This window comes from Xenopus tropicalis, chromosome 8 (genome assembly GCF_000004195.4).
Source record: "Xenopus tropicalis strain Nigerian chromosome 8, UCB_Xtro_10.0, whole genome shotgun sequence".
Classification (NCBI taxonomy): Eukaryota; Metazoa; Chordata; class Amphibia; order Anura; family Pipidae; genus Xenopus; species Xenopus tropicalis.
Genome location: NC_030684.2, coordinates 127,363,690 through 127,388,935, shown reverse-complemented (window position 1 = coordinate 127,388,935; position 25,246 = coordinate 127,363,690). Strand labels below are relative to the sequence as shown.

General features: G+C 43.1%; 1 protein-coding gene across 1 annotated transcript in view; it reads left to right on the top strand.

The window, feature by feature from the left end:
- The window catches only part of adamtsl4 (ADAMTS like 4), a 111,859-nt gene extending 87,118 nt beyond the window's left edge, over positions 1-24,741 (top strand). Inside the window, exons 6-17 of the mRNA XM_002935457.5 lie at positions 80-216; positions 11,260-11,464; positions 12,173-12,345; positions 18,064-18,172; positions 19,252-19,491; positions 19,743-19,872; positions 20,574-20,778; positions 20,968-21,141; positions 22,093-22,266; positions 22,977-23,156; positions 23,830-23,974; positions 24,098-24,741. Of these exons, the coding sequence (XP_002935503.2) occupies positions 80-216; positions 11,260-11,464; positions 12,173-12,345; positions 18,064-18,172; positions 19,252-19,491; positions 19,743-19,872; positions 20,574-20,778; positions 20,968-21,141; positions 22,093-22,266; positions 22,977-23,156; positions 23,830-23,974; positions 24,098-24,237 (2,012 nt within the window). The 3' untranslated portion in view covers positions 24,238-24,741. The remainder of the gene's footprint in view (positions 1-79; positions 217-11,259; positions 11,465-12,172; positions 12,346-18,063; positions 18,173-19,251; positions 19,492-19,742; positions 19,873-20,573; positions 20,779-20,967; positions 21,142-22,092; positions 22,267-22,976; positions 23,157-23,829; positions 23,975-24,097) is intronic.
- Positions 24,742-25,246: the final 505 nt, after the last annotated feature.

The following is a 25,246-nucleotide window of genomic DNA, read 5'->3' as shown; positions in this document are numbered from 1 at the left end:
TAGTCTTCCATTAGAAATACCCCAGGATGCCACACAGACCATTATTAATGGCATGTCCTTTATTTTTTTTTATTTTCAGTTAGTGGCAACCAAAGATGTGCACTTAACTGCCGCCCCATTGGCTATCGTTTCTACGTGCGCCACACAGAGAAGGTCCAAGATGGAACCCCATGTGAAGCTGGCTCGCTCGATGTTTGTGTTGATGGCCAGTGCTTGGTGAGTCAATGGAAAACATTTTTAAATTGTTGGTCAAAATTAGTCACAGCATCAGCCTATGGATAATGCTGGGAAATGTTATGTAATTATTAAACACTCATAAAGGTAACTACACAATCCATATTAAGTATTTTACTAATGTCCATGGATTTGTTCCATTTCTGTTTTTATCTAATAATAATAAGGTTTAGGCTAGCTCTAAAATGACCAACATGATTGAGCTTACATATAGATATACATATAGGACTATCTTTACCAACTGAGAGTTAACACAATTAACCGTACATATAGGACTAACTATACCAACTAAGAGGTAAAGCTCTATGGAGAAGATCCATACTTACAAAGTTGTCCCCGTACATACTCTGTACATGCTTTAGAAAGCCAAAGCTGGTTAGAGCAACATATATTCCATGATGTATAAAACTATTGGAGGACACCCTCAGAGGCTTGGATCAGGCTGGAACAGCAGCACAACATAAGGCCCAGCTATGCTTGTATGGAGTTATTCTGAAAATACTACTTTTATTCTGAAAATATGAACTATGTGCATGACCATTTCAGGGTGTGGCAGCACCTTCACCCTACTGAAAGATGACAGAAGGTGGCATCTGATATCAGGCTAAAAGGGAGTAGTTAAGATGGCTCCCAATATGGTATAATGATTCATAATGTATGATGGTACTTCAGGGATTGAATAAGTAAATTCTTTAGAGAGTACCCCAATGCCATCTTTTGGATCTGGTAGGGTGTTACTTTTTATTATAGCCACAAACCGATAAGCACTGGTCAAACAATTTCCAAAATAGGCATAATGGAAGAGTGCAGCCATTATCAATCAGGCCTCACCCCCAAACTCAACATTGCACAATTGACTGTGGAGTCACATGACTTGATATGACTTGAGTTACAATCAGGGTACCACAGACAGGAGGTCAGGGCACAGCCAGTACCATATGGTACCCATTTGTCCAGAGGAGAACACAATTATAGTGTACAGTTCACCCCTGTTCCACATTGCACACCACCAATACACCAAAGAACACAAAGCCAGCACTCCCTTGGGAGACCCCGGCTCCCTGTGTTCTGCCTTTCAGCACTCTACCTAATCTGTTTTTGATTTCCAAATTTATAGATATTTATGGATCAGGGCAGGCGTACACTCTGAACACAGAGAGGGCCTATGATGGACCATATGGAAAGTGCCATAATACTTATAATAATAACAATATAATAATGAATAAAATCCTTGTAGAAATCCCAAAAGTGAGTAATCACTGCTGGGCTGTGTATATAACATCCAAAGGCAATATGGCTTCTATCATAGATCTGTTACACAAACTTGTCATATCACCCTCCAGCTGTTCGGAACTACAATTTCCAGCATCCTTTGCCAGGCAGCAGCTACTCAGCTTGACCTCCAGTTAAATAGTTTACCTGGCAGGGAAGCAGGGGAGGGCAGTAACGTGATCAGATCATTGCAATATGTTCAGGGTTCACAAGGGAGAAACCATTATCTCACACTATTAAAATGAGCGGAATACCATGATCTCAGCAGCCTCATCTGTTTATCTTTTCACATCAGTACTTTGTTTGACGTTATAGCATGGACATTTGGTAGGGTTTCGGTTAAAGGGAAAATATACCATAAAAGAAATGTATAGTATAATCCTATACAGCTTGTAGTTCTTTTCTGGTACCTTCCTGTCAGCAACCTGACTGTTCTTGCAAAACTGAACAGTTTCAAGTCCCAATCCCCCTCCCACCCCAATCCCCTAGATTACGTAAATGAGACAAATAGCATCAGATTGTTTTTCAACATTTATGTAATGGAAATTGGTAGAAAGGCGTAATATCAGAATTTGTATCTGTATTTCCCATAACTCTGCGAGGCCTCAATCACACTGGAGGCAGATGGTCTCAGTTAGCTGATGACACGTGGCAGGCATCTCCCATTTGTGTTTTTACTAGCAGTTAGACTGAAGGGCACAGGGTACTAGCAGCAATATGTTAGTCATCCCAAACATATTATCCTCACAGGAATAGCACTTTATGGCCTTAAGTTTCCACTAAATCAATCAGCCTTAGAACATGTTCATATTCTTCTGTCTCATGAAGACAGGACTGAGCTAAAACTTTGCCACTTGCCTGCAGCCTTGTGCCCTTAGATAGTAACAGAGCCCCTAAGTGACTTCTAATATCCTTATAATTTACAGTAGGGGGTACATTATTCCTTATAATACATGAGTGATACTCAGAGTTCCCTGTATAACTCAGCCTGCAGCCTTGTGCCTTTATATGGTCACAGAACCCCTCAGTGACTGCTAATATCCTTATCATTTACAGTAGGGGGTACATTATCCCTTATAATACATGAGTGATACTCAGAGTTCCCTGTATAACTCAGCCTTTATATGGTCCCAGAGCCCCTTATTGACTTCTAATATAACATTTCCATTAGGGGTATATTATGTATTAATACTACCAAATACATGGAAGGGAAATGTAAATGCAGGGTATAGTTTCCCTTTACACAACAAAGAACATGTTTTATGGTGAAAGCAGAAGATTTAGAGAGACAGAGGTATGGGAAGTCATTTAATACTTTCTTTTCTATTGGGTACAAGTTAAGGAAGGATTGCAGTGTTATTATGTACAGGTGAATTTATAGCCCGTGGTACAATGTGCTGTTGTTCTACTTGTTTTGCCCGACCACCAGGCACCCCCATTGATGTCTTCGCTATTATCTTCATACAATAATGTGAGATGTTACTCACAGTTTGATATGGCCATTTGTATTCACTGAACGGAAGAGGGAAGCCCATGTGTCTTCAACCCCTATTCACAATATTCAATAGGGACCTTTGTGTCTAAATGATGCAGAAAAGTTGCCGGGGAACATGATAGAGAGAGGGAAGTTTGTTGAGAAAGGCCCCACACTGTGTAAAAGTTATAGCAAGAGACAACATGGCTTCCCAAGGAGACCATGTGTGACATGGGTGCCTATTAAGGCAAGGCAGTAAATACAGTTTTTCAGTTAGGAGGCTGCACATTTACTGCCACTATAGGTGCTTTGGTGAATTATTTTGTCAGTAAATCTTATTACAGGTAACAGACTTCCATTCGGAATAAAATAGTGTTATAAAATAGTATATACTTCTAGCAATCGTAGTCTATGCGGCCAGCAATCCTGGTATGCTCTATAAAACTTAGAGTAGTATTTCTGGAAAATTCATGTGGGGTTATAAAGGAGCAAAATCTATTGTGGAAAAATGTGCTGGAAAATTAAATATTCTCTGGCAGTGTAAATGTTTCCATTTCCTGACAGAAATTAAACCTAAAGGCACATTATACCTCTCAACATTGCAGGTCTCAACAAAAATATATTATATAAAATTGCCCGTGGTTAATGTTAAACACTGTATCTTATAAATAAAGGCTTATTATTCTAGTAGTTTATGCCACTGGATAATCCTATATTGAAATACTGCTCTAAAGTCTGTCCCTCTGCCTCATATGTGGCACTCGGCTCACACACAAACCAAGGGCAAAGCTGATACTGACACACTTCTTCCTGTTACAGAGAGAGCCGCATTACTTCCTGTCAGGTAATCAGTAAATGATGCACAGACCATCACAAAATGGTGCCTCATAGAAATACATGATAAAGGGCAAAATTGACTTAAGGTGCCCATACATCTTAAGATGCGCTCGCTTGACCTACGGGTGGGCGATATCGGGGGAATTTAGGCTAATTCGATCATTTGGCCCTGGGGTCAAACGATCGAATTATAATGATGGGCATAGGCAAAGTCGGTCCGGGGAAAGCATCAACGAGCCAATGCGGTCCCCGATCCGACTATATTTTCTAACCTGCCCAATCGAGATCTGGCCGATTTCAGGCCAGATATCGGTCGGGCAGGCCCGTCGGTAGTCCCCATACACGGGCCGATTACCTGCCGAATCGGTCTAAAGGTCCCCATACACGGGCCAATAGAAGCTGCTGATATCGGTCCCTTGGACCGACTCGGCAGCTTCTCTGCCCGTGTATGGGCAGAAACGAGCGGGCTGGCCGACCGATATCTGGCCTGAAATTGGGCAGATATCGATCGGCCAGGTTAAAAGATTCAGTCGGATCAGGGGCTGCATCGGCTCGTTGATGCGGTCCCCGAACCGACTGCCCCATTGCCGCCTACATAATCCTGTCGTTTGGCCCCAGGGCCAAACGATTTGATTATTTTTTTTTTTAACTTCAAGCTCCCCGATATCGCCCACCCATAGGTGGGGATATCGGAGGAAGATCCGCTCGCATGGTGATCTCGCCAAGCGGGCGGATCTTACCATGTATGGGGACCTTAAGGGACCCATATCGGCAGCTAAAATCAGCCCGTGTATGGGGACCTTTATATGTAAATGTCAATTTGATAAGATTTGACTTATTAGGCTATAAACTGGTTGTTTTCTTCTGCAGATATTCCTAACGTGCATGCCATTCAGATGTGGGTTTGGGGCAGGAGAGGGGATATATATTTCCCTCTCTCATCTGCCCCTTATAAACACATTGCTGCCAAATGTTGGTAGGAGAATATTTATTGGGGGGCAAGTCCAGCATCCCGGTTGCAAAGTTCAGGGCAGGGGGAGGAAGTGCAAAGAACATACACTTTTTTTGCACTTTACTCCCTGCCCTACACTTTGTAAATTACAACTCTTATCTTCACATACTGCGCTGTATAACCAGGAAGTACGAGGTGCAAGTTGCAGACAGGGGTAATGCACAGGGCCTCATTGCATCTATGGGATGGGTGGTGGGCCTTATCCTTTTTAGCAAATGGCGCAAGTATTGATAAGTGCAAGTACAAACTGGTACTTGGCATTTTTACTGGTACAACTTGACACAGATATTTGTGTTGTACAATTAGCCCTCTTTCATGTGTTAATAACATGGGTTTTCTCTATCAGTCAGCTGCATGTAGCATTCATATCCCTTTAAATAAAATATATGATGCACCCCCTGCACTCATTCTTAATAACAACTCTAAATTCTCAGCAAAGAATTACCTGCAGCTTCTAAAGCAGCAAGTTCCCAGCTAGTAAATCTGCCTCCTTGTCTCTTTATAATCATACGTATGGACCCCCGTGATCAAAGGCATTACCTCCAGTGAAGAATTTCAACATTATCAGGACTTGGGGGACTTTTAAACTAAAATCTTGGCCAATGGCCTCATCATTAGTGCAATTTTTGTTTTGCAGGCTTTGCTTTACAAGCCATTAAAAGTGCATGGCAGAGAGATCTATGCGAAAAAAAAAGGGTCGGGATCCCGTTAGGGACTGTTCTTAATCCCCCATTCTGCCTTTTGCAGGCCCTGCCTCGTAACCAAGCATTGTATCCACAACAGGAACGCAGCAGCATCTGGAGTGGAAGGAGTGCTGGAGTCTTGCTTTGCACGTTCCCTACATACATTTTTATGGATCTCATAAAACACGTCCCCTCAGGGCTGCAATCACTGCACCGTCCTAGAAGAAAGTCACCTTTTAGTGCTCAGGGGCAGGGAGGTATGGCTGAGATATGCAGTCTGTAACACTCACTTTCTGTCAAAACACAACTACCTAGGTAGCTTGTTAGGATAACTTAACTCTTGCAGCGCAGAATGTTGAACAGTGAAAGTGTTTGGTAATTATAGTGTGTGTATGTGGGTAAGGCTATCAGAACAAAGAGAAGCTTTACTGCGGAGCTTTACAGGGGATCCCTAATTATGGGAAATGATCCCCTGGGAGACCAAGAGTAGCACACTTGATGCTCAGCCTATAGCAGAGTGACTTACAGCAATTTTCTGTATCTGTAACCTGCTACAATTCCAGGGGTGCCCACTCCAAATCTCCCAGCCTGAAGGCCAGTTAAGGGGAGATTTGGGATGAGTGCTTATTTGTGCCCTGGCTACCCCTGGAACTATAGCAGGGTGACTGTTACCCCAGTGTTTCTATATATCTGTAACCTTGTTATGGGCTAAGGGGGCCCAGCCTGAAGGCCAGTTAGGGGGGGATTTGGGGTGAGTGCTTATTTGTGCCCTGGCTACCCCTGGAACTATAGCAGGGTGACTGTTACCCCAGTGTTTCTATATATCTGTAACCTTGTTATGGGCTAAGGGGGCCCAGCCTGAAGGCCAGTTAGGGGGGGATTTGGGATGAGTGCTTATTTGTGCCCTGGCTACCCCTGGGACTATAGCAGGGTGACTGTTACCCCAGTGTTTCTATATATCTGTAACCTTGTTATGGGCTAAGGGGGCCCAGCCTGAAGGCCAGTTAGGGGGAGATTTGGGGTGAGTGCTTATTTGTGCCCTGGGTACCCCTGGAACTATAGCAGGGTGACTGTTACCCCAATGTTTCTATATATCTGTAACCTTGTTATGGGCTAAGGGGGCCCAGCCTGAAGGCCTGTTATGGGGGGGATTTGGGGTGAGTGCTTATTTGTGCCCTGGGTACCCCTGGAAGTATAGCAGGGTGACTGTTACCCCAATGTTTCTATATATCTGTAACCTTGTTATGGGCTAAGGGGGCCCAGCCTGAAGGCCAGTTAGGGGGGGGATTTGGGGTGAGTGCTTATTTGTGCCCTGGGTACCCCTGGAACTATAGCAGGGTGACTGTTACCCCAATGTTTCTATATATCTGTAACCTTGTTATGGGCTAATGGGGCCCAGCCTGAAGGCCAGTTAGGGGGAGATTTGGGGTGAGTGCTTATTTGTGCCCTGGGTACCCCTGGAACTATAGCAGGGTGACTGTTTCTATATATCTGGAACCTTGTTATGAGCTAAGGGGGCCTCAATTTTTTATGAATTAAGAGGGCCCAGCCTAGGGTGAGATATGCCAGGTGATGCTGTCTTATTATTATAAGAGTGGATTGGATGACTTCGTGAAAAAACATAATTAGGCTATTGTGATCTCATCATCTAGTATAGATATTGGTATATAGTTTTATATGTGTGAATGTATAGATAGGCTTTATAGGTATGTGTATATATGTGCACTGGGGGTCATTTGGAAGGGTGAACTTGAGGGAGTTTTTACTTTTTTCAACCCAAATTAACTATGTACAGATAAAGTTGCTCAGTGTAAAGTCCTTTAAGGACAAATCACCGAAACATCTATATATCATTATTGAGATACAGTCCAACAACATCTGGTTATCTATGTCGGCTGTAAGCATTCAGGGCAATAAGAGAGCAAATGCCTTTATAAACTGTCCAAACCACATGCAGGAATGCAGGCAGGGGAGCTGCTCCTGTCTCAGAAGCCAGATTATATACAATAGAGTTGGATGTACGAGTTGGGTTAAAGAATGAAGGTTAAACATTATGCCAAAGAGGATTGGGCTCAAGCTGCAGAACAGAAAATAGCTGTCTGTGCAGGCAGGGAGATCAGTGTGACTGCATTGGCTCCCTGAGTATATTCCCTCTCAGTGAAACATAAAATGAAGGCTCTAAACAAAAATATATGCTCAATAAGCCTTCCTTAACATCCACATTTCTTCTGTACTATAGAGTCCATCCAATTGGTGTCCATTATGTTTTATTACGAAAAAAATATATAAAGGTCAAGTTTATATTCTTATGAAAATCAAATATAAAGCTATAAGGCTAAAGCTCAGGCTCTTGCCTAGCGCAGCAAAGGTCAAGTTTATATTTTTATCAAAATCAAATATAAATTACCAATTTAGTTTATTTAACTAATATTTATTTTGTGTATTTTTGCATAGAAATATATTTCTTACTGCTTTTATTTATTGACAAATAATAATTTAGAGTAAGACAGGCAAAGTTTGACCAGCTAGCTAAAAGAGAGAGAGGGAGAGAGAGATTATATATATATATATATATATATGTGCCCATATATATGGTTTTTAAATGATTTAGCTTTTTGTTTAGCAGCTGTCCAGCAGCTATCCAGCAGCTGTCTGGTTGCTAGGCTTTAGTTTACCCTAGTAACCAGGCAGGGGTTTGAAACAAATACCGAAAGATGCATAGGAAAGGGCCTGAATAGAAAGAGAAGTAATAAAAAGTAACAATAACAAAATTGTAATCTGAAAGAGCAACTGTTTTTTGGCTACCGAGGTCAGCGACCCCCACCTGACAACTGGAAAGAGGCAGAAGAAAAATATATATAATTTAAAAACTAAAAAAAATTAAGACTAATTAAAAAGTTGCATAGAATAAACCATTCTATAAAATACTAAAAGTTAACTTAAATGTGAACTTCCCCTTTCATATATTAACCATCATGTATCCCTAGTACAGTGATTCCAGGTAGAACTTGAGAAGGTTTTTGGGATCAGTAAGCTGGCAGTTGTGCCTAACTGCCTATGACTATAGGCATAATGGTATGTAGCAAGCAAGCAATGTAGCAAGTATAAGTAAATATAAGTGAAATGTATAAAAATAATGAATAGGGATCAGGAGGGAAGCAGCATGGTACAAATTGTAAGACACTTAAACCAAAGTCAGGAGGTTGAGGTATGATTCTAGCTTTGCTATCATTGCTGTGCTGATGTTCTGCTATTTAGTTTGAGGCCTATTCTGCAACTTATGGGCCTGGTTGTGATCACAAGGCCCTTCTGGCTCACACCTTCCTTCTCCTGCCATGATATATATATATATATATATGGGACGCTGCCCTATGCCAGGAGCCAGTAAGTCTGCTTTCCCCCTAATGAGGTCCTTTTCTATAGTCATTCCAGGGGATTGGTCTGGCAGGGAAAATTTCCTTGTAACATATATCCAAGGGCAGGGATCCACTCACAGCCAAGCTCGCATCTCATTCCCAACTTGGTCTTTGGACCCTGAAGAAGAGAATAAGATTAATTCAGTTGAGATGCAGAGACTACAGGACTGGAGGGGTTTTTGGAATAATTAAACTCAGAGAAACGAAATGCAGGTGGTATCTGAGGATAGATTTTTGCTTTACTCGTATGTACAGGGAATTCAGACACAGAAGCATATTTCGAGCACAGTTCATAACACCAATATACCTTTTTTAAGCACCCGAGGCACAAACAGACAGGGCAGAATTATGTTCCTTAGAACAGGAGTAAAAAGTGCATTATGGCTCCCACCAGTCACTGCACTGTCCCACAGATGAGTTCTCAGGGGCTGCCGGAGGGTCCTGCGGCTTGTAGTTTACAACCACCCATCATCATTTTCAAGTGCCTCTTTAAGATGAAAGCAACAAAAAATGATAAAACATAACCTGCTGCCAAGTCCTAAATCACAGAGCTGCATGGAAAATGAAGTTATGGATTGACAGGGCTAAGGCTGGGTTACTTTCCATCACTGAATTCAGTAATGCTTTATCCATCCTTAGGAAATACATTGGAACAATATGTTGGAATAATATATTGGCAAAAAGTACTTGTACGTAGAAGTGCATGAGATCTGGACTACAGAGTGGCTAGGAGTATTACGGTAATTGTTTGAGGTACTTTGGTCCTGTGTAATGTAATTAGGGAGTGGGATTGTACTACAGGGTTGTAGTGTATTTAATGTGGTGGCAATGTAATGCCACTATGGAGTCACTTTCTATTGTGCAGTTTGTTATGGAGGAACTGGAGCTGTGCAACATACTGTTTGGATACAAACAGTTATTACTTGCATTATACTCCTGGGGTCAGGCCCAGACTGGCAATCTGTGGGTTCTGGCAAATGCCAGAGGGGCTGCTGTAAGATGCCATGGACAGTCACTATGGGGATTGTTTGGGCCTCTGTGTAAATGCCAGGGCCTATTTTGAGTCCCAGTCCAGACCATTCTGGGGTGTTAGGGTACCCAATACACTGGATATACTGCACAGTATAGTGTAAATATTCTCTGACTACAAAGTACTTTAGGGGCATCAGGGCCCTTGGTACATATATTAGGGGCTGTGGAGTGGGTTGTGTAAAGTACTTTAGGCAGGGACACAGGGCAGCTATGTGGAGCACCCTACAGGGACACTGTGAACTATGTGAAATACTGCAGTGTACTGCAGGGGTACTGAGGTTTGTCACTATACAGCTAAGGTTCATTATGGTAGTCTGTGTGGCTTTTTTTAGGTCGTCTCTGAGTTATAGCTCCAAGCACATAAAAATAACTTCTAACTCCAGTCTGCACATGTTGAATATAGCGATTTTAAAACCCTAGGCTTATGCTAGGGCAGCAGTTACCCAAGGTAGTAACCCAGAACCTACACTGCCCCGGATATATAAGTTGGCCACTGTGTATTACAAATGTTACCTCTGTAAAGATCTAGAAAGATTAATATTATTGTAAACACACACCAAGGCAGCCAGTAATTAAGGCAGGAAAGTGGCAATGAATTCCCAAAATACAAAAAAATCCCTAAATCCTTTTTGTGTGCATGTACAGACTGTTCCAATGCTGCAGACATTAAAAGGAACAAATTCTTTAAATTATGGCAATGTCTGATTGTAGATTGTGATATCATTGGAAAACTTGGATGTCACTGTAACCTAAAGCTTAGATGGAATCCATGTCTTTTTTTCCTGGCTGGGAAGCCGTTGTTTGGTCAGCTTCCCAATGCAGGTGTCTCTCCATACTGCTCGTGTAGGAAAATCAGCTCAGTGGCTTAGGGAGGACTTAATATCAATGTCTTTCCATTATATATAACACACCCTTCAGGGAGCCATATTTCTTAAATATAATTATTTTTCCCTTCATCCTTAGTTTAACGTATGCTAACGTGGCAACAAGCTATAAGGATAAAGCTCAGGCTCTTGCCTAGAGCAGCAAACAGCAATACAAATTCTAATTTGCAAGGGCAGCTTTGCATCAATACTTTGGGTTTTGTACAAGAACTCATTACTGCAGGTTATTGGGGAACTTTTTCCTAGATATCCATGTGGATGGGCCACTCCAGTAAAAGTATTGTGACCAATGTCAATATTGAAGAATATCCCATATGAAAATGTTTCTGTGTTTTGGGGAAAAAGCCAAATATTTGCCCTATCATCACTTTTTAACCATAAGACCATATTATGAACATGTTTCTTTCCTATGCAGTCTCCTGGCTGTGATGGCATCCTGGGGTCTAACAGCACTCTAGACACCTGTGGAGTTTGTGGTGGAGATGGATCTACTTGCAAATTCATCACTGGGACCTTCAAGGAAACCAACGTTCCCATTGGCTACCACAAAATCTTGGAGATTCCCAAAGGTGCTACCCAAATCAAAGTGAGAGAACTTACATGGAGTCCAAACTATCTAGGTGAGTCAACTCATGGCAGATACCTGCATTCAACACTACAGTAGATTCATACATAATATTTATCCAAAACGTCATCCCATCTGTAAAAATAAAGTTCAGAAATATTTTGCTAACATACTGTAGCACAACTACCCATTCCAATACCATTTTCACTCATTATTCTGATGCTTGCTGCCCACGGCAAATGGTCACTCTCCCTACTCTTAAGATGGCCATATAGAGGCTGATTGTAGCTGTGCCAATATGGGTCCCTTGGCCCGAGTAGGAGCACAAAGACGGGCCTGCCCAACCGATATTTGGCCTGAAATTGGCCAGATATCGATCGGGCAGGTTAAAAAATTTAGTCGGATCGGGGACCGCATCGGCTCTTTGATGCGGTCCCCGAACCGACTGCGCCTATTACCGGCGTCCTAATGCGAATTAGCCTAAATTCACTCGATATCACCCACCCGTAGGTGGGGATATCGGGAAAAGATCGCCAACTTAATCTTTGTGACTTTCCATATATCTGGACCTGTAACAAGGTAAAGCTGAACATATATGAGAAGATCTGCCCCATTTGGCCATGCAAGTGGTGGGACATATTGGGCTACTTAATCTTTTGGCCAATGGGTCCTCAATTGTAAAATTAAGGGTTTACTACAGATATAAGGGCCCCTATGCTTTAATTAAGATGCAGGAATAAAATTCAACTGTACTAATTTTTAGCTTTAAGGAGCCGGACGGGAAAATCCTTTATCAATGGTAACTGGGCAGTAGACCCCGCTGGGAGATATGAAGCTGGAGGAACTGTGTTTATCTACACTCAGCCAGGACGGGAAGAGCAAGAGGGGGAAACCTTCACTGCAGCTGGTCCTACATCCGAAGCTCTGGATGTGTATGTGAGTACAGTTTAGTTAGCACTTATCCAGGTCATATCTAGGGCAAATATAAGAAGAATGGAATATGTCTAAACTCCATATTGCCTTGTTATACATACAGATGCTGCTCTGTGTGGCCTCTTTTTGTACACCCTTAATCCAACTCTGTTTAAACCACTCATAGGCACAAAAATGGCCTTTCACTGGCATAAAGTCTCTTCTTATTTAATGAGAAATAAAGTGGAGGACTAAGTATATAGCAACCACTAGGGCCGTTCCCAGTGCCAATATCTAGTAAATGATCTATTTGCCGAAAGCCCCATGAGCAGGCTGTGTCAGGCCGTTACATTATAAATGATTTAAGGTGCTATCAGGACAGCATCAGTATTTCAGAGGTTTCCGATTTTGTTTTCACATAATAGGCTATCATGGCGGCTGTCCAAGTTTGTGAGAAATTGATGATCTGTTTACAGCAAAGCTCCCAACTACGGGGAAGCAGCAGAATCATATCTGTTACACTGTGGTGACAAAACTTAAGCTGAAGAAAGGAAAAAACATTTCATGGGTATAAATCTCAGGCAAAAATGTCCATAAGCCATAGAAAAGCTGCAGCTGTGTTTACAGTAGCTTTGTGCGCAGACCTAGTCCAAGGATAGGATACACCCCCTGCTCATCAGGAAGGGTCTCGGTGGGCCAACATCACTTTATCATACTTCAGGATTCTCCTTTAGCACAAAAGCATTATTAAAAAAAAATCAACTTTTCCTTTGTGATATGGAGGATGATGTACAACATTCCCTCTGATATCTATGGTGGTTGGGTCAAAGCAAGGACAGGATTGTGTGTAACTTACACAGTTGTTGATGTATACTTTCTAACTATTTGGTGGGACAGTCCTATGTCATGGATCAGAACGGGGGAGTGGCTTAGCAAGAACTGAAATGAATGGGTTAGGAACAACTGGGGATGAGCCCGGGTTTCTAATGGATAATGTTGGGTTGTATGGGTGTGTGTTGGTGTTATTACTTGTTACATAGTTACACAGGGTTGAAAAAAGACCAGAGTCCATCAAGTTCTACTCTTCCAAGTAAACCCAGCACACACAATCCTATACTGACCTGTCTCTCACATATATAAACACACACACACAAGTGCACCACTACTACAGGGGAACATTGCAGTAGTCCAATGTTTTTCCCAAACAATTCAAATTAGTTAGTGATCCTTGTGGTCATATGTACCTATCACTATGTGATGTCCTGTGCCTAGAATGCCTGTGAATATGCAGTACTAAGGCTCAGGGTTCAACCATAAATAAACCACTGTGCTCATACATACCAGCTGTCCCAGATTAGACAGGACAGTACCTGAAGTTCAGCTGAAACAGAGAGTAGCCTATACTGGAGATGGGGTGTGGCATATATAGATAGATATATAGATAGATAGATTTTTTTTTAAATTTTGTAGGTATGTTTTGTTGATTCAGAATGTAGTACATTGTTGTACAATGAAGAAGATTGTTTGGTGGGTCAGACAAAGCCCTACTTCCACCCAAACACAACTTAAGCTTTTTGAAAATTTTCATATAGTTTCAAGCAAATTTGCAATATACATCAATTAAAAAATATGCAGCCTTTTCATGATTTGTAATGTAATAATGGTTTGGAACAGTTCCCTAAGCCTGGCCCCAGAACTTAAGAGATCATTTAAGACTGCGAGCCCAAACAACCAAAACAATAGCATTTGGCCATCCAGTATGTCCATCTGCAATATATCTTAGATAACTTGAATGGTCGGCATTTGCTTTCACTATGTCATCTTCTGGCAAAAGGTGCCCCTAAATGTTTTTTCAAGGAAATGACATTGTCAAGAGACCCTGTCTAACCTGGGTGGGTGCTTTATTTACCAGGGAACACATCACCCCTATGCTGGGTTGGCACCCACCAGATTATCTGTCCTTCCTTTGCTCCGATGCTAGAGGGGTGTCAGAAAGTCCCTACAGTTACAGCAATAATTTCTCTTGTTTTTCTTCTTATGATAGGAAAAACAAGATAAGAACACCCCAATAAATGCGCTCATCCTGCTGAAAGCCAGAATGGAACATAGCTCTGCGACTCTATTTAAATAACTTGTTTGTTTTAGGAACAGTAACATGGGGCTCTAATTATATATATAGATAACACTTCCGAACTGAGTAAGTTATCTCCTGTTGCACAGAGGGCCCACTTCCCTCAGTTCCGGCCCAAAGTTTATGAAAACACCAGTATCTCTATAACTAAGAATTTTGATTAAATGTCAAAACAACACAAAAATGACACAATTAAATAATACGACTGCTAATAATAGATAGGCAGCAACCTTATTCTGGAGGCGTATTATTACTATTCTGCTTCTGTCCTGTTCATCTTCCATTCTATCTTTCAAACCACTGTTCAGTTGCTAGGGTAAAGGGGACCCTAGGAACGACACTGGACCATTTGCAAATGCCTTGGTTAATGTTAAATTGAATATCACCTTGAAGCTAACTCTCCGTTGATTAAGATTCCTCACTTGCCCCAGTGAACTCTGTCCCCGTTGGACTGATCCGACACTTTTCACTTGCACTGGAGATTATTCTGACTCATGGGCTGATCTTATGGAAAGTGTGATTTTCCACGGTGCAATTAACCTCTCCCTCCAACGCATTTGTTTAGTTTGCCATTGGCAGGAAAAGGACAGAGTGCGCACACGCCATGTTCTTATAGCAGGTGTGTAGTGTAACATATGACAGCACATATCCCTCCCTGGCCTTCAGAACCAATGCACTCGCCAACTGTATTACATATAGTTCTTCACACATCTATATAATAGAAAATGGACAGATGTGGGCGGAAAGCGCACACTCTCTGTACCCGCTAGCTCCCCAATCACTCACTCACAGTGTTCGCACCTACCTAGTTAGCTACCCCATTCCAGACATCTGGTTTGCTTTTCCTTTATAGTTTTGCTTTAGCCAGCAGCACCATTTTGTGAAGAGCAACCACTTCATTGCTAGAACTAAGCTTACATTTATATTATGGGAGGATACTGGGTCACCTACCAGACCTGAGAACCCCACTGGTTATATAATTTCCTGCCAACTAGTCATGTAATTTCCTGTTGGCAGTGTCCCATGGGACATACAGGTCCCTTTGTTCCCTTGTAGGCACAGCACCCAGTTCAGAGTAGAGGTGCCCAATATGAGGAGTTAGTACCCCCACAGCTGAGGCAACACCACAAGAACCCTAAATCATTGGATAAGTGATATGCAAGCTGGAAATATTTGATCCTAACCCTAACCTGCTCCTTTTCACACTCAATCTAATGTCCTTGGCTCGATTCAAGTGGCAGAATTACTCTGTGATATCACAGAGGGTGAGGAGGACCAGTCTGAATTTAGATCCATCACCCCTCTCCCAATCTGTCTTTTGACTGGGGGCTGCCATTCATACAGAACTTTTCCACCAAGCTGTGAGTGAACGGACTCTATGCACCCATATAGTAGTCTACTTTGGCCCCCTCCATTTTTGAAGCTTATTCTGTTACCAGAACTGTGTGTATTTTCTATTAGTACATAAGAGCTGCCATATGGTTTCCCTTAGACATTATAGGGGAATTTGTGAATAGAAAATTCCTTGTCCTGTGTGCATAGGACTCTCCATCTCTGCATATTTGCCCTTACCTCCATGCGTGGAATCTGTCTTATTACTTGTTTCTGCACATCACAACCCATAGACCAATTCCATTTTGACTACAATAAATACACAAAAACTTAAATATGCACAGACGGAATGTTCTGTACACAAAGTTGCATTCTCCTGCTGAAAGTTCTTGCCGTTGCAGAGTTTGGCACGATACAGAAATTGTTGATTGAATCGTGTCAACGGGGGGGGGGGGGGGGGGGGGGGACGGAGTTTTGCTTGCTCATTATTGTGTGTAGATCATTTTACTGAAGCTTCTAGATAAACCAATAGGGAATCTTCAACCCTTTGTGCGAGTAGCTTCTCTGATAGCTTTAACCAAACGTAAATGAGAGCATGCATAAAATAGCTTCCTGGCACGTATATGCATTGGGTTAGATCATAGGTGTCTGTATATTTGGTATTTCCTCTTGGTTCATAGCCAGTTCTCACTTGAATTCACTCTTGTCTCCATTGAATATACGCAGTAGTGATGCTCCTTTCAACTGAAGAGACAGACAGACTGCACAAACCAAAGGGATAACCCCCATTTATTATAAGGGATAAAGTATAGTGAGTTATAAAGGGAACTCTGAGTATCACTCATGTATTATAAGGGATAATGTACCCCCTACTGTAAATGATAAGGATATTAGCAGTCACTGAGGCATTCTGTGACCATATAAAGGCACAAGGCTGCAGGCTGAGTTATACAGGGAACTCTGAGTATCACTCATGTATTATAAGGGATAATGTACCCCCTACTGTAAATGATAAGGATATTAGAAGTCACTGAGGGGTTCTGTGCCCATATAAAGGCACAAGGCTGCAGGCTGAGTTATACAGGGAACTCTGAGTATCACTCATGTATTATAAGGGATAATGTACCCCCTACTGTAAATGATAAGGATATTAGCAGTCACTGAGGGGTTCTGTGCCCATATAAAGGCACAAGGCTGCAGGCTGAGTTATACAGGGAACTCTGAGTATCACTCATGTATTATAAGGGATAATGTACCCCCTACTGTAAATGATAAGGATATTAGAAGTCACTGAGGGGTTCTGTGACCATATAAAGGCACAAGGCTGCAGGCTGAGTTATACAGAGAACTCTGAGTATCACTTATGTATTATAAGGGGTAATGTACCCCCTACTGTAAATGATAAGGATATTAGAAATCACTGTAAAGGTGCATAGAGCAAGAAAGCAGAGAAGTGCAGGGATATAGTGTACATAGTGGCGCTCTAGTCATTCAGGGTGTTCGTGACTGTTACACTTAATAACCATTGACTGGACAGTGGAAGGTGAACAAACTACTAGTTGTGTAGTCTGGGGGTACTCCAAATTTAAACAGATTCCAGGTACATAGGTCTTCAAAGCAAGCCCTCATCATATTAGATGTCTACAAAGCTTGGGTTTTGGCAGTAAGAAGTGTGTACCTAATAACCCCTCTCTGGTGTTGGTGTTAGAAGACATGGACCTGACAACTGCCGCCCGGGCTAGGGTCCAGCTATGTCCTTATCCTACACCATCAAGCAAGCTATATCCTGCCCAACAGAGATCCTCTTGGAAGTAACATGCATTAGAGAGGGAAGAGGTTCCATTAGTGCTTAGATTCAGTTATCCCTAATAAACCAGAATTACATTCACCCATCTGCATGTTTCTTTCTTCATTTCCGTTTTGGAAGAGAATGATGTTTACAAAGCATTCATTTGACCTAAAAAATACAGTCAGGGATAATGGAAAGGGCGGTTGGAATGGTTTAATTGCTTCTTGCTAAATTAGCTGAAATCTTGTGTGTTTAGGGGGTTATCCGCCTTGCATCCCGGATATAACTGCATCATTATATCCTACATCTCTTTCATTTATTAATAACAAAATATTTGACTCTTCCTTGTTTACATAGAAGCCGTTTAGCCTTATTATCTAAAAGGGTTACATGGGGGAGATAAGTTCTTTAATAAACCAGGCACCTCATTCCAGTTATGAATTTCATAGACATCTCTCCTTTAACCCTATTATGTTTCTTCCTCACACAGATGATATTCCAGCAGGACAATCCTGGTATCTCCTTCCAGTTCTTTATTTCTTCTCCAACTGCTGCTGATGCCTCCGGCCATCAGTCCAACCCTTCACAGCAGGAATATGGTAAGCTCTAAATGCTTGATGTGGTTTGTAGAAACAGACTGTAAGGGACCAGGAGCACCCAGTCTACAGGGATGAATCTTAGCATAATTGGGGCTGTTTTAGGTTCAAGTCTAGACTTAGATCGGAATGGGCTTAGTGGGTTTGAAACCATGAAGATTTTGGATAGAGTTTTGTTACTAAGGCCACTGGGAGCAACATCCAAGGGGTTAGTGAGCAACGTGTTCCTCCCAAACCACTGGTTGTCATTGTTGGTTTAGATGATCTCCCAATCAGTGGTTCACGAGCAACATGTTACTCACCACCCCCTTGATGTTTCTCCCAGTGGTCTCAAAGTCGATGCCCATTATTAAATTTCTGGCTTGGAGGCAAGTTTTGGAGACATGGAGACACAGTTTTACTCCAAACAGAGCCTCCTGCAGGCCAACAGTCCACATGGGGCTACCAAATAGCCAATCACAGTCCTTATTTGGCATCCCCAAAGAACATTTTCACATTCACGTGTGTCTCACCAACACTTATATCTAAGTGTGGCTCACAAATAAAAAAGGTTGGGGATCCCTGGTTTAGATTGTTCCTGGAAGCCAAACTTACAAGTTGAGGCACATGTAGGGCTACTAAAATCTGGGCAGCCTGATATTGTGCGTACTTATTGGTTGATCTTCTCCTAGTCAAAGGTTTCTTTACCTGCTTCAAACCTGATCTGATATTGGTCTAATTCCCAGCATCCTCAGGGTGCTCTACTGCTGGAATTTCTAGTCCTGCAACAGAAAGTGCCAAAGGTCACTACATCTTACATGTAGGGCCCATAACATTAAGGTGTTCCTGTGATGTTTTAATAAAACATAGGAGCTGCATAACTTTTTTAAGATTATAAATTCTGATTTAACCACAAAGGTTTAGTTGCCGCAGCCAGAAAAAGAAAGGCACAAATGCTCCAGAAAACACAACTAAAAGATGGCAGCAAAACATGCCAAACCTCAAAGGCTTCTTCTTCTTCAGTTCAAATTTTTTTTTCCAGGAAAACAATATGGCCATCAACATTTTATTCTGCTTTCTTGTAACATGCAGTGTTTTTGTAGGAGCACTAAGATCGATGTCTGCCAGTGAGACTCTTGCAAACACAGGCTCGCGAACTCAGCCTCCTGATGACCGACCTCTAGTACCACCACCCCAGTCGAGACAGAGACCCGTTAGCACCCTGCAACGGAATATCCGTGTCCCCCCTCTCCAGTCACCTCCAGTTCACTACTGGCCAGAACAACCTCAGTTCTTCTGGAAGAGAGTGGGCAGCACTGCTTGTTCTGTTTCTTGTGGCAAAGGTAATGTGGCCTCTACCAAAGAAAAAAAAGAAAACATTTTGCTCCCTAGTAGTAACCCATAGCAAACAATCAGAACTTCCCTTTCGTTGACCGATTTGAGTTAGTTGCTGATTGGTTGTTAGTGCAGTTGTCAGAAGCAACCTATGACCAGTTTGTTTTGGCTATTGGCAACTGCAGTCGTGCAGGGTAGCACCTATGTTAGGAAAAAAAGCCCTTTTGCCTCTAATAATGGTTTCTATTCCCTTGTGCAGGATTCTGGTACCCAGTTTACCAGTGCGTCTCCAGAAACTCCCTAGAGGAGGTTAGCGAGGAGGAGTGTGACTTGTCCAATAAGCCTTTCCCCCAGGAGGAAGCGTGCAACACTCAGCCCTGCCCAGCCTTGTAAGTCCCAACACTGCACCTCTCTGGCTTCTTATTGTATATTTTAATCTTAATCTCTTAGAAACATGTCAGATCAATGTGATCGTTGTAAGTAGAATGGCAAAGGGAGGCAGTGGGAGAATGTGGGCTTACATCACCCCCTAGTGGAATTTGTTAGTACTCGCAAGTACATGTTGGTCCTGGGTCGCTTTCTCTCAAAGATAGGAGGAATCTTCTTCTTCCTTCAGTCAAAGCCTGGCCAGTATTCGAGAGATGACCATCTGGGCCTTTGCAAATTTTTATTCTCTTAACTTGCCCATGGCCTTTATAACTTATTGCAATAATGTAATCCCGTCAACATGAGGTAGAAAGGCTAATCAGCCCACTATATGGACAGCTTATATCTGGTGAGGAGAGCACAGGCATTGACCAAGCTCCACAAACCAGCTGGAGTCCTGGCAATGAAGTCTCAGTTTGCTTTTCGGTTCTACATCCCCATGGAATGTTACATCGACCTCTATTCTATGAGAAACAGGGTTTCCACTAACAACAAAGGCCCAAATGTATGTAAGGGTGTAACAGCAGGGACAGCTAACCCAGTGGCTTCTGGAAGCCTGAGGACTATAGAGAGTCCTTGATTGATGTACCTATTCAGTGCTCCAGGCAGGTATAACTTAACTGATCCAGTGATACCTATTCTTCGGTTCCTTGCTTTGCTACAGTTGGGATGTAGGCAACTGGTCAGTGTGCAGCAGGACCTGTGGAAATGGAATACAGCACCGGCAAGTACTTTGTCGCCAGATGTACGCCAACAGGACCACCATGGTGCACCCACAGAGATGCAGCCATCTGGTAAAGCCCAACGTAACGCAGACCTGTCAGCTCCGTATCTGCAGCCACTGGGAGATCCAGTCCAACTGGAGCACAGTAAGTTCATTCAAGGGATAAAAAGTGCCTTATTTATATTAGAATAAAAGTTACATTGAAGGTATAACTTTCCCTTTATTGCAAAGATATTGTCCATTTAAAGTACATCTCTCCTTTTAACATAGCAAGAGATTCAGAGTGCCGCCCTGTGCCACAACTGTGTGACACCACGTTTTTGTTTTCCCACAGTGCTCCGTTATGTGCGGGCTGGGCCAGAGGACTCGACACGTTCGCTGTGTCAGTAACCAAGGTGATGAGGTGGGCGATGGTGAATGCAGCAACCGACTGCGCCCTAGAACCAACGAGGCCTGCGATATGGGCCCGTGTGTCCGAAGCTGGTTCCACAATGAATGGAGTCCTATAGTAAGTCCTGACTAATGATGCTGGTAGGGTCTTGAACAGCTGAGTGCACTCGCTTCTCACTGGTTATGTGACAATAAATGTGCAAACCTGTTAACATCGCATATCAACCAATCAGCAATTAGCTTTAATGAAGCAAATGTTTCAATAATAAAAGCTAATTGCTGATTAGTTTCTGTGTGATACAGCACAGCAGCAGATTAGTACTTTTATACTCTATAAAGCTTTGCCTAAAGGTCCCCATACACAGGCCTATAGTAGCTACCAATATCGGTCGCTTGGACTGATCCGGCAGCTAATCGGCCCGTGTATGGGCACTTCCGACGGGCCTGCCCGACCGATATCTGGCCTGAAATCAGCCAGATCTTGATCGGGCAGGTTAGAAAATCTAGTCGGATCGGGGACCGCATTGGCTCGTTGATGCGGTCCCCGGACCGACTTTACCTATGCCCGTCATTATAATTCGATCGTTTGGCCCCAGGGCCAAACAATCGAATTACCCTGGATTCTCCCGATATCGCCCACCCGTAGGTTGGGATATCAGGAGAAGATCTGCCAGTGTATGGGGGCCTTAAGTGTCCTTCATGCTGCTCTTTTTGGGGTATCTAGATAAGCAATAGGCATTCTCCTCCCCAAATTTTACCATAACTGGCATTCAGTCTAACCACACTTGCAACTGCTCCAAGGCCCCTAGCAGGCCCAGACTGGCAATCTGTGGGTTCTGGCAAATGCCAGAGGGGCTGCTGTAAGATGCCATAGACAGTCACTATTTATTGGGCCTGTGGGGGGGCTGTGTGGGCCTCTGTGTACTTGATATGCCAGGGCCTATTTTGAATCTCAGTCCTGACCTGGCCTGTAGTAGGACAACCATGCACAGTTTGAGCACCATTTCTGCTGATCTTTACTGGTAAAGCTTAGAAGGTCCATCCTAGTAGCTATTTGTGTGCATTGCAGTGCTCCACGGAATGTGGGACCGGTATCCAGAGGCGCTCGGTATTCTGCCTGTCCAGTTCCCCCACAGACGAGTCCCAGGAGAGCTGCGGAGGCTCCAAACCATCTGACATGCGTGTGTGCAATAGTGGCCCCTGCGAGCGCACAGTAAAGTGGTACACCGGACCCTGGACACAGGTAAACGAGATACTTGAAAATCCAAACTCATCTGTGACTCAGGTGCAAAGTTTGCTTTGGGTCTAGTGACCCTCAGAAACCAATCAGATGTTTCATTTTAACCAACAAATGCTTTCTGCTTGTTAGTTGCTGTAAGTTAGTACAATGGAGCAGATGTTGATATATTTTCATTATATTACCCCCCTTGGAGCAAAAATAATTGAGAAAAAAGCGTATCAGATCCACCAATGCTACTGGGCAGCTCCGCTGAGGAAACCAACAGAGAATCAGTCGCTGTAATCAGCAACTGAGCGCTGCAAAGAATGCCTACAGCTCCCTCTAGTGGGCGCTAATGATTATATATTTAAAGGGAACATCTCCTTAAATGTTTTAGCCGCTCATAGGTTGGTCTGCTGTGTCATTTTAGTCGCATAGACATCCATTTTCAAAAAATTTACATTTGGCACAGGTCTATTCACCTATGGGAACCAATCCACAGGCAGCATTTACTAGTTAACTATTGAAAAGAAAGCAGCTTATTGGTTGTTATGGGTAACTGCACCTGGGCAAATGTAATACGTTTATTTTGCATAGATCTTCTTATCTATGGCAACCACAGAGAGTCATCAATAAATGATAATGAAGGCCCCCAAGGGGTTACAGTTTGCATGTTGCCCCTGTCCACATACTCATCAGTTCAATGCTAAACAATGGCTTTATTCTTTCCATAGTGCTCTGCGGATTGCGGTGACGGTTCCCAAAAGCGCGACGTGATCTGCGTGAGCAAGCTGGGGGCAGAGTTTAATGTCACAGATCCGTCGGAGTGCTCCCATTTAGAAAAACCCCTTCCGCTTCAGAGCTGTAATGCAGGGCCGTGTGGGCCCAGCTGGTTCACTACCCCCTGGAGTGCGGTGAGTGCCCAAGCATGGAAGCATAGACAAACACTCTAATGGTCCCCATACACAGGCCGATTGTAGCTGCCGATATCAGTCCCTTAGACCGATTCTGCAGCTTATCGGCCCTTGTAGGGCACAAACGACAGGCCTGCCCGACTGATATCTGGCCTGAAATTGGCCAGATATCGATCGGACAGGTTAAAACAAATTAGTCGGATTGGGGACCGCATCAGCTCATTGATGCGCTACCCGAATCAACTGCGCCTATTACTGGCGTTCTAATTCGATCAGCCTAAATTCACCTGATATCGCCCACCCATAGGTGGGGATATCAGGAGAAGATCCACTCACTTGGTGACCTCGCCAAGCTGGCGGATCTTAACGTGTATGGCCATCTTAACACCATCCTCATCCTTCTTCCTCTAAGATAATGGAAATCATTCTTTTCAAGAACTTCCAGTTGCTTTTTCTAGAGCCATAATCTCTCTCATTATAATAACCATCACTGACACACTCAGTGATACACATACATGCTTGTTTGCTTTAAAGGGGAATGTAACAATTTTCACTCTGTACAGCCAACTGGGACTCACCGCAGGAGTGAGTTGTTTGCAGCAGGAAGCCATGTTTAAAACCTGTCTTAAATTCCCACGGATATCTCATTAATGGTTTCCAAACCCTCCCACAGTGCTCCCAGTCCTGCCTCGGAGGGTTGCAGATGCGGGAAGTGCGGTGCTTAGCGTCAGACAAGAGCTTCAGTCAGCAGTGTGACCAGGATACCAAGCCGGAGGATAAGAGAGTGTGCAACACGCAGCCTTGCTCTGCTGCATTAGGTAAGTGCTGGCCAGATGCCTCTCAGCCCTGATGCCCATTTGTCCTGTACAGTTGGGACCCCTGGAAACCCAACCGCTGTTTATTTTGTTTCTCCATTGAATTTTTTTTCTTCTCTCCTTTAGATGAAAACTGCCGGGACCGATATCACAATTGCGCCGTGGTGGTTCAAGCACGACTGTGCGTCTATGGCTACTACAAGCAAGCATGCTGTTCTTCCTGCGCCCACGCCGTACAGCGATCTGTGACTCCAGAGAGCAGATAACAGCCACCGACAATCACACAGCCTTCCATGATCACCCCCCCATCCCCACTTCACCAGAGTTTATATTTTATATACTCAGAAGAGACAGTATTTATTAACCTGTTTGGCACTGGTGCGGCTCGCGCGGCAGGTCCTACTAGTAACAAAATGGAGAAAGACACAAAATGTATATTTGCTTTTTAAGTTTGGCCTGATAACAGGATTAAAATTCTGTTTTCCCAGGTCCCTTACGGTGCTACCCTATAGAACTTATTTTCCTGTACTGTGACAGTGACATGTATATATGCAGCAATGATATCCCAGGGCAGGGATCCCCAACCCTTTTCACCCTCGAGCCCCTCAGATGTAAAATGTTGGTGTGGCACACAAGCATGAAAAGGTTGGGAATGCCAAATAAGGACTGTGATTGGCTATTTGGTGGCCCCATGTGGACTGCTGGCCTTCAGGAGGCTTGGCTTGGAGTAAAACTGTGTCTCTGTGCTTCCAAAGCTTGCTTCCAAGCCAGAAATTAAAAAATGGGCACCTACTTTGAGGCCCCTGGAAGCAGCATCAAAGGGGGTGGTGAGCAGATAGTTGGGGATCACTGTCTTGGGGTTGGAGATCTGATCTGAATATGGTCATAAAATAACCAACATTCTGCTAACTTTGCAGCTTCATCAGGATTAAGGACCTAGATGTTTTACTTATCTTGACCTATCAGGGTTATTATCTATGCACTGCTGCCTGGTGAAGATCTGACTGGTGGCCAAAATGTTGCTTATGATATGCTCATATTCAAGTGATTTCTCTGTGGCATTAGGCATTTTGTGACATTTTCAAGGCCCTTTGTGGCAGTGAAGAACTTGCCAAGATATCAGACGCCTGCAACATGAAAGTTGCCTTCTTTTTTGTATCTGTAAATCTGTACCTAAAATACGTTAGAAGGAACTCCTCCACTTAAATATTCCTCGTATTGATCAGACAGGGTGCGTTAGGCAGGAACCTGTTGGCAGACCACAATGACAAACCT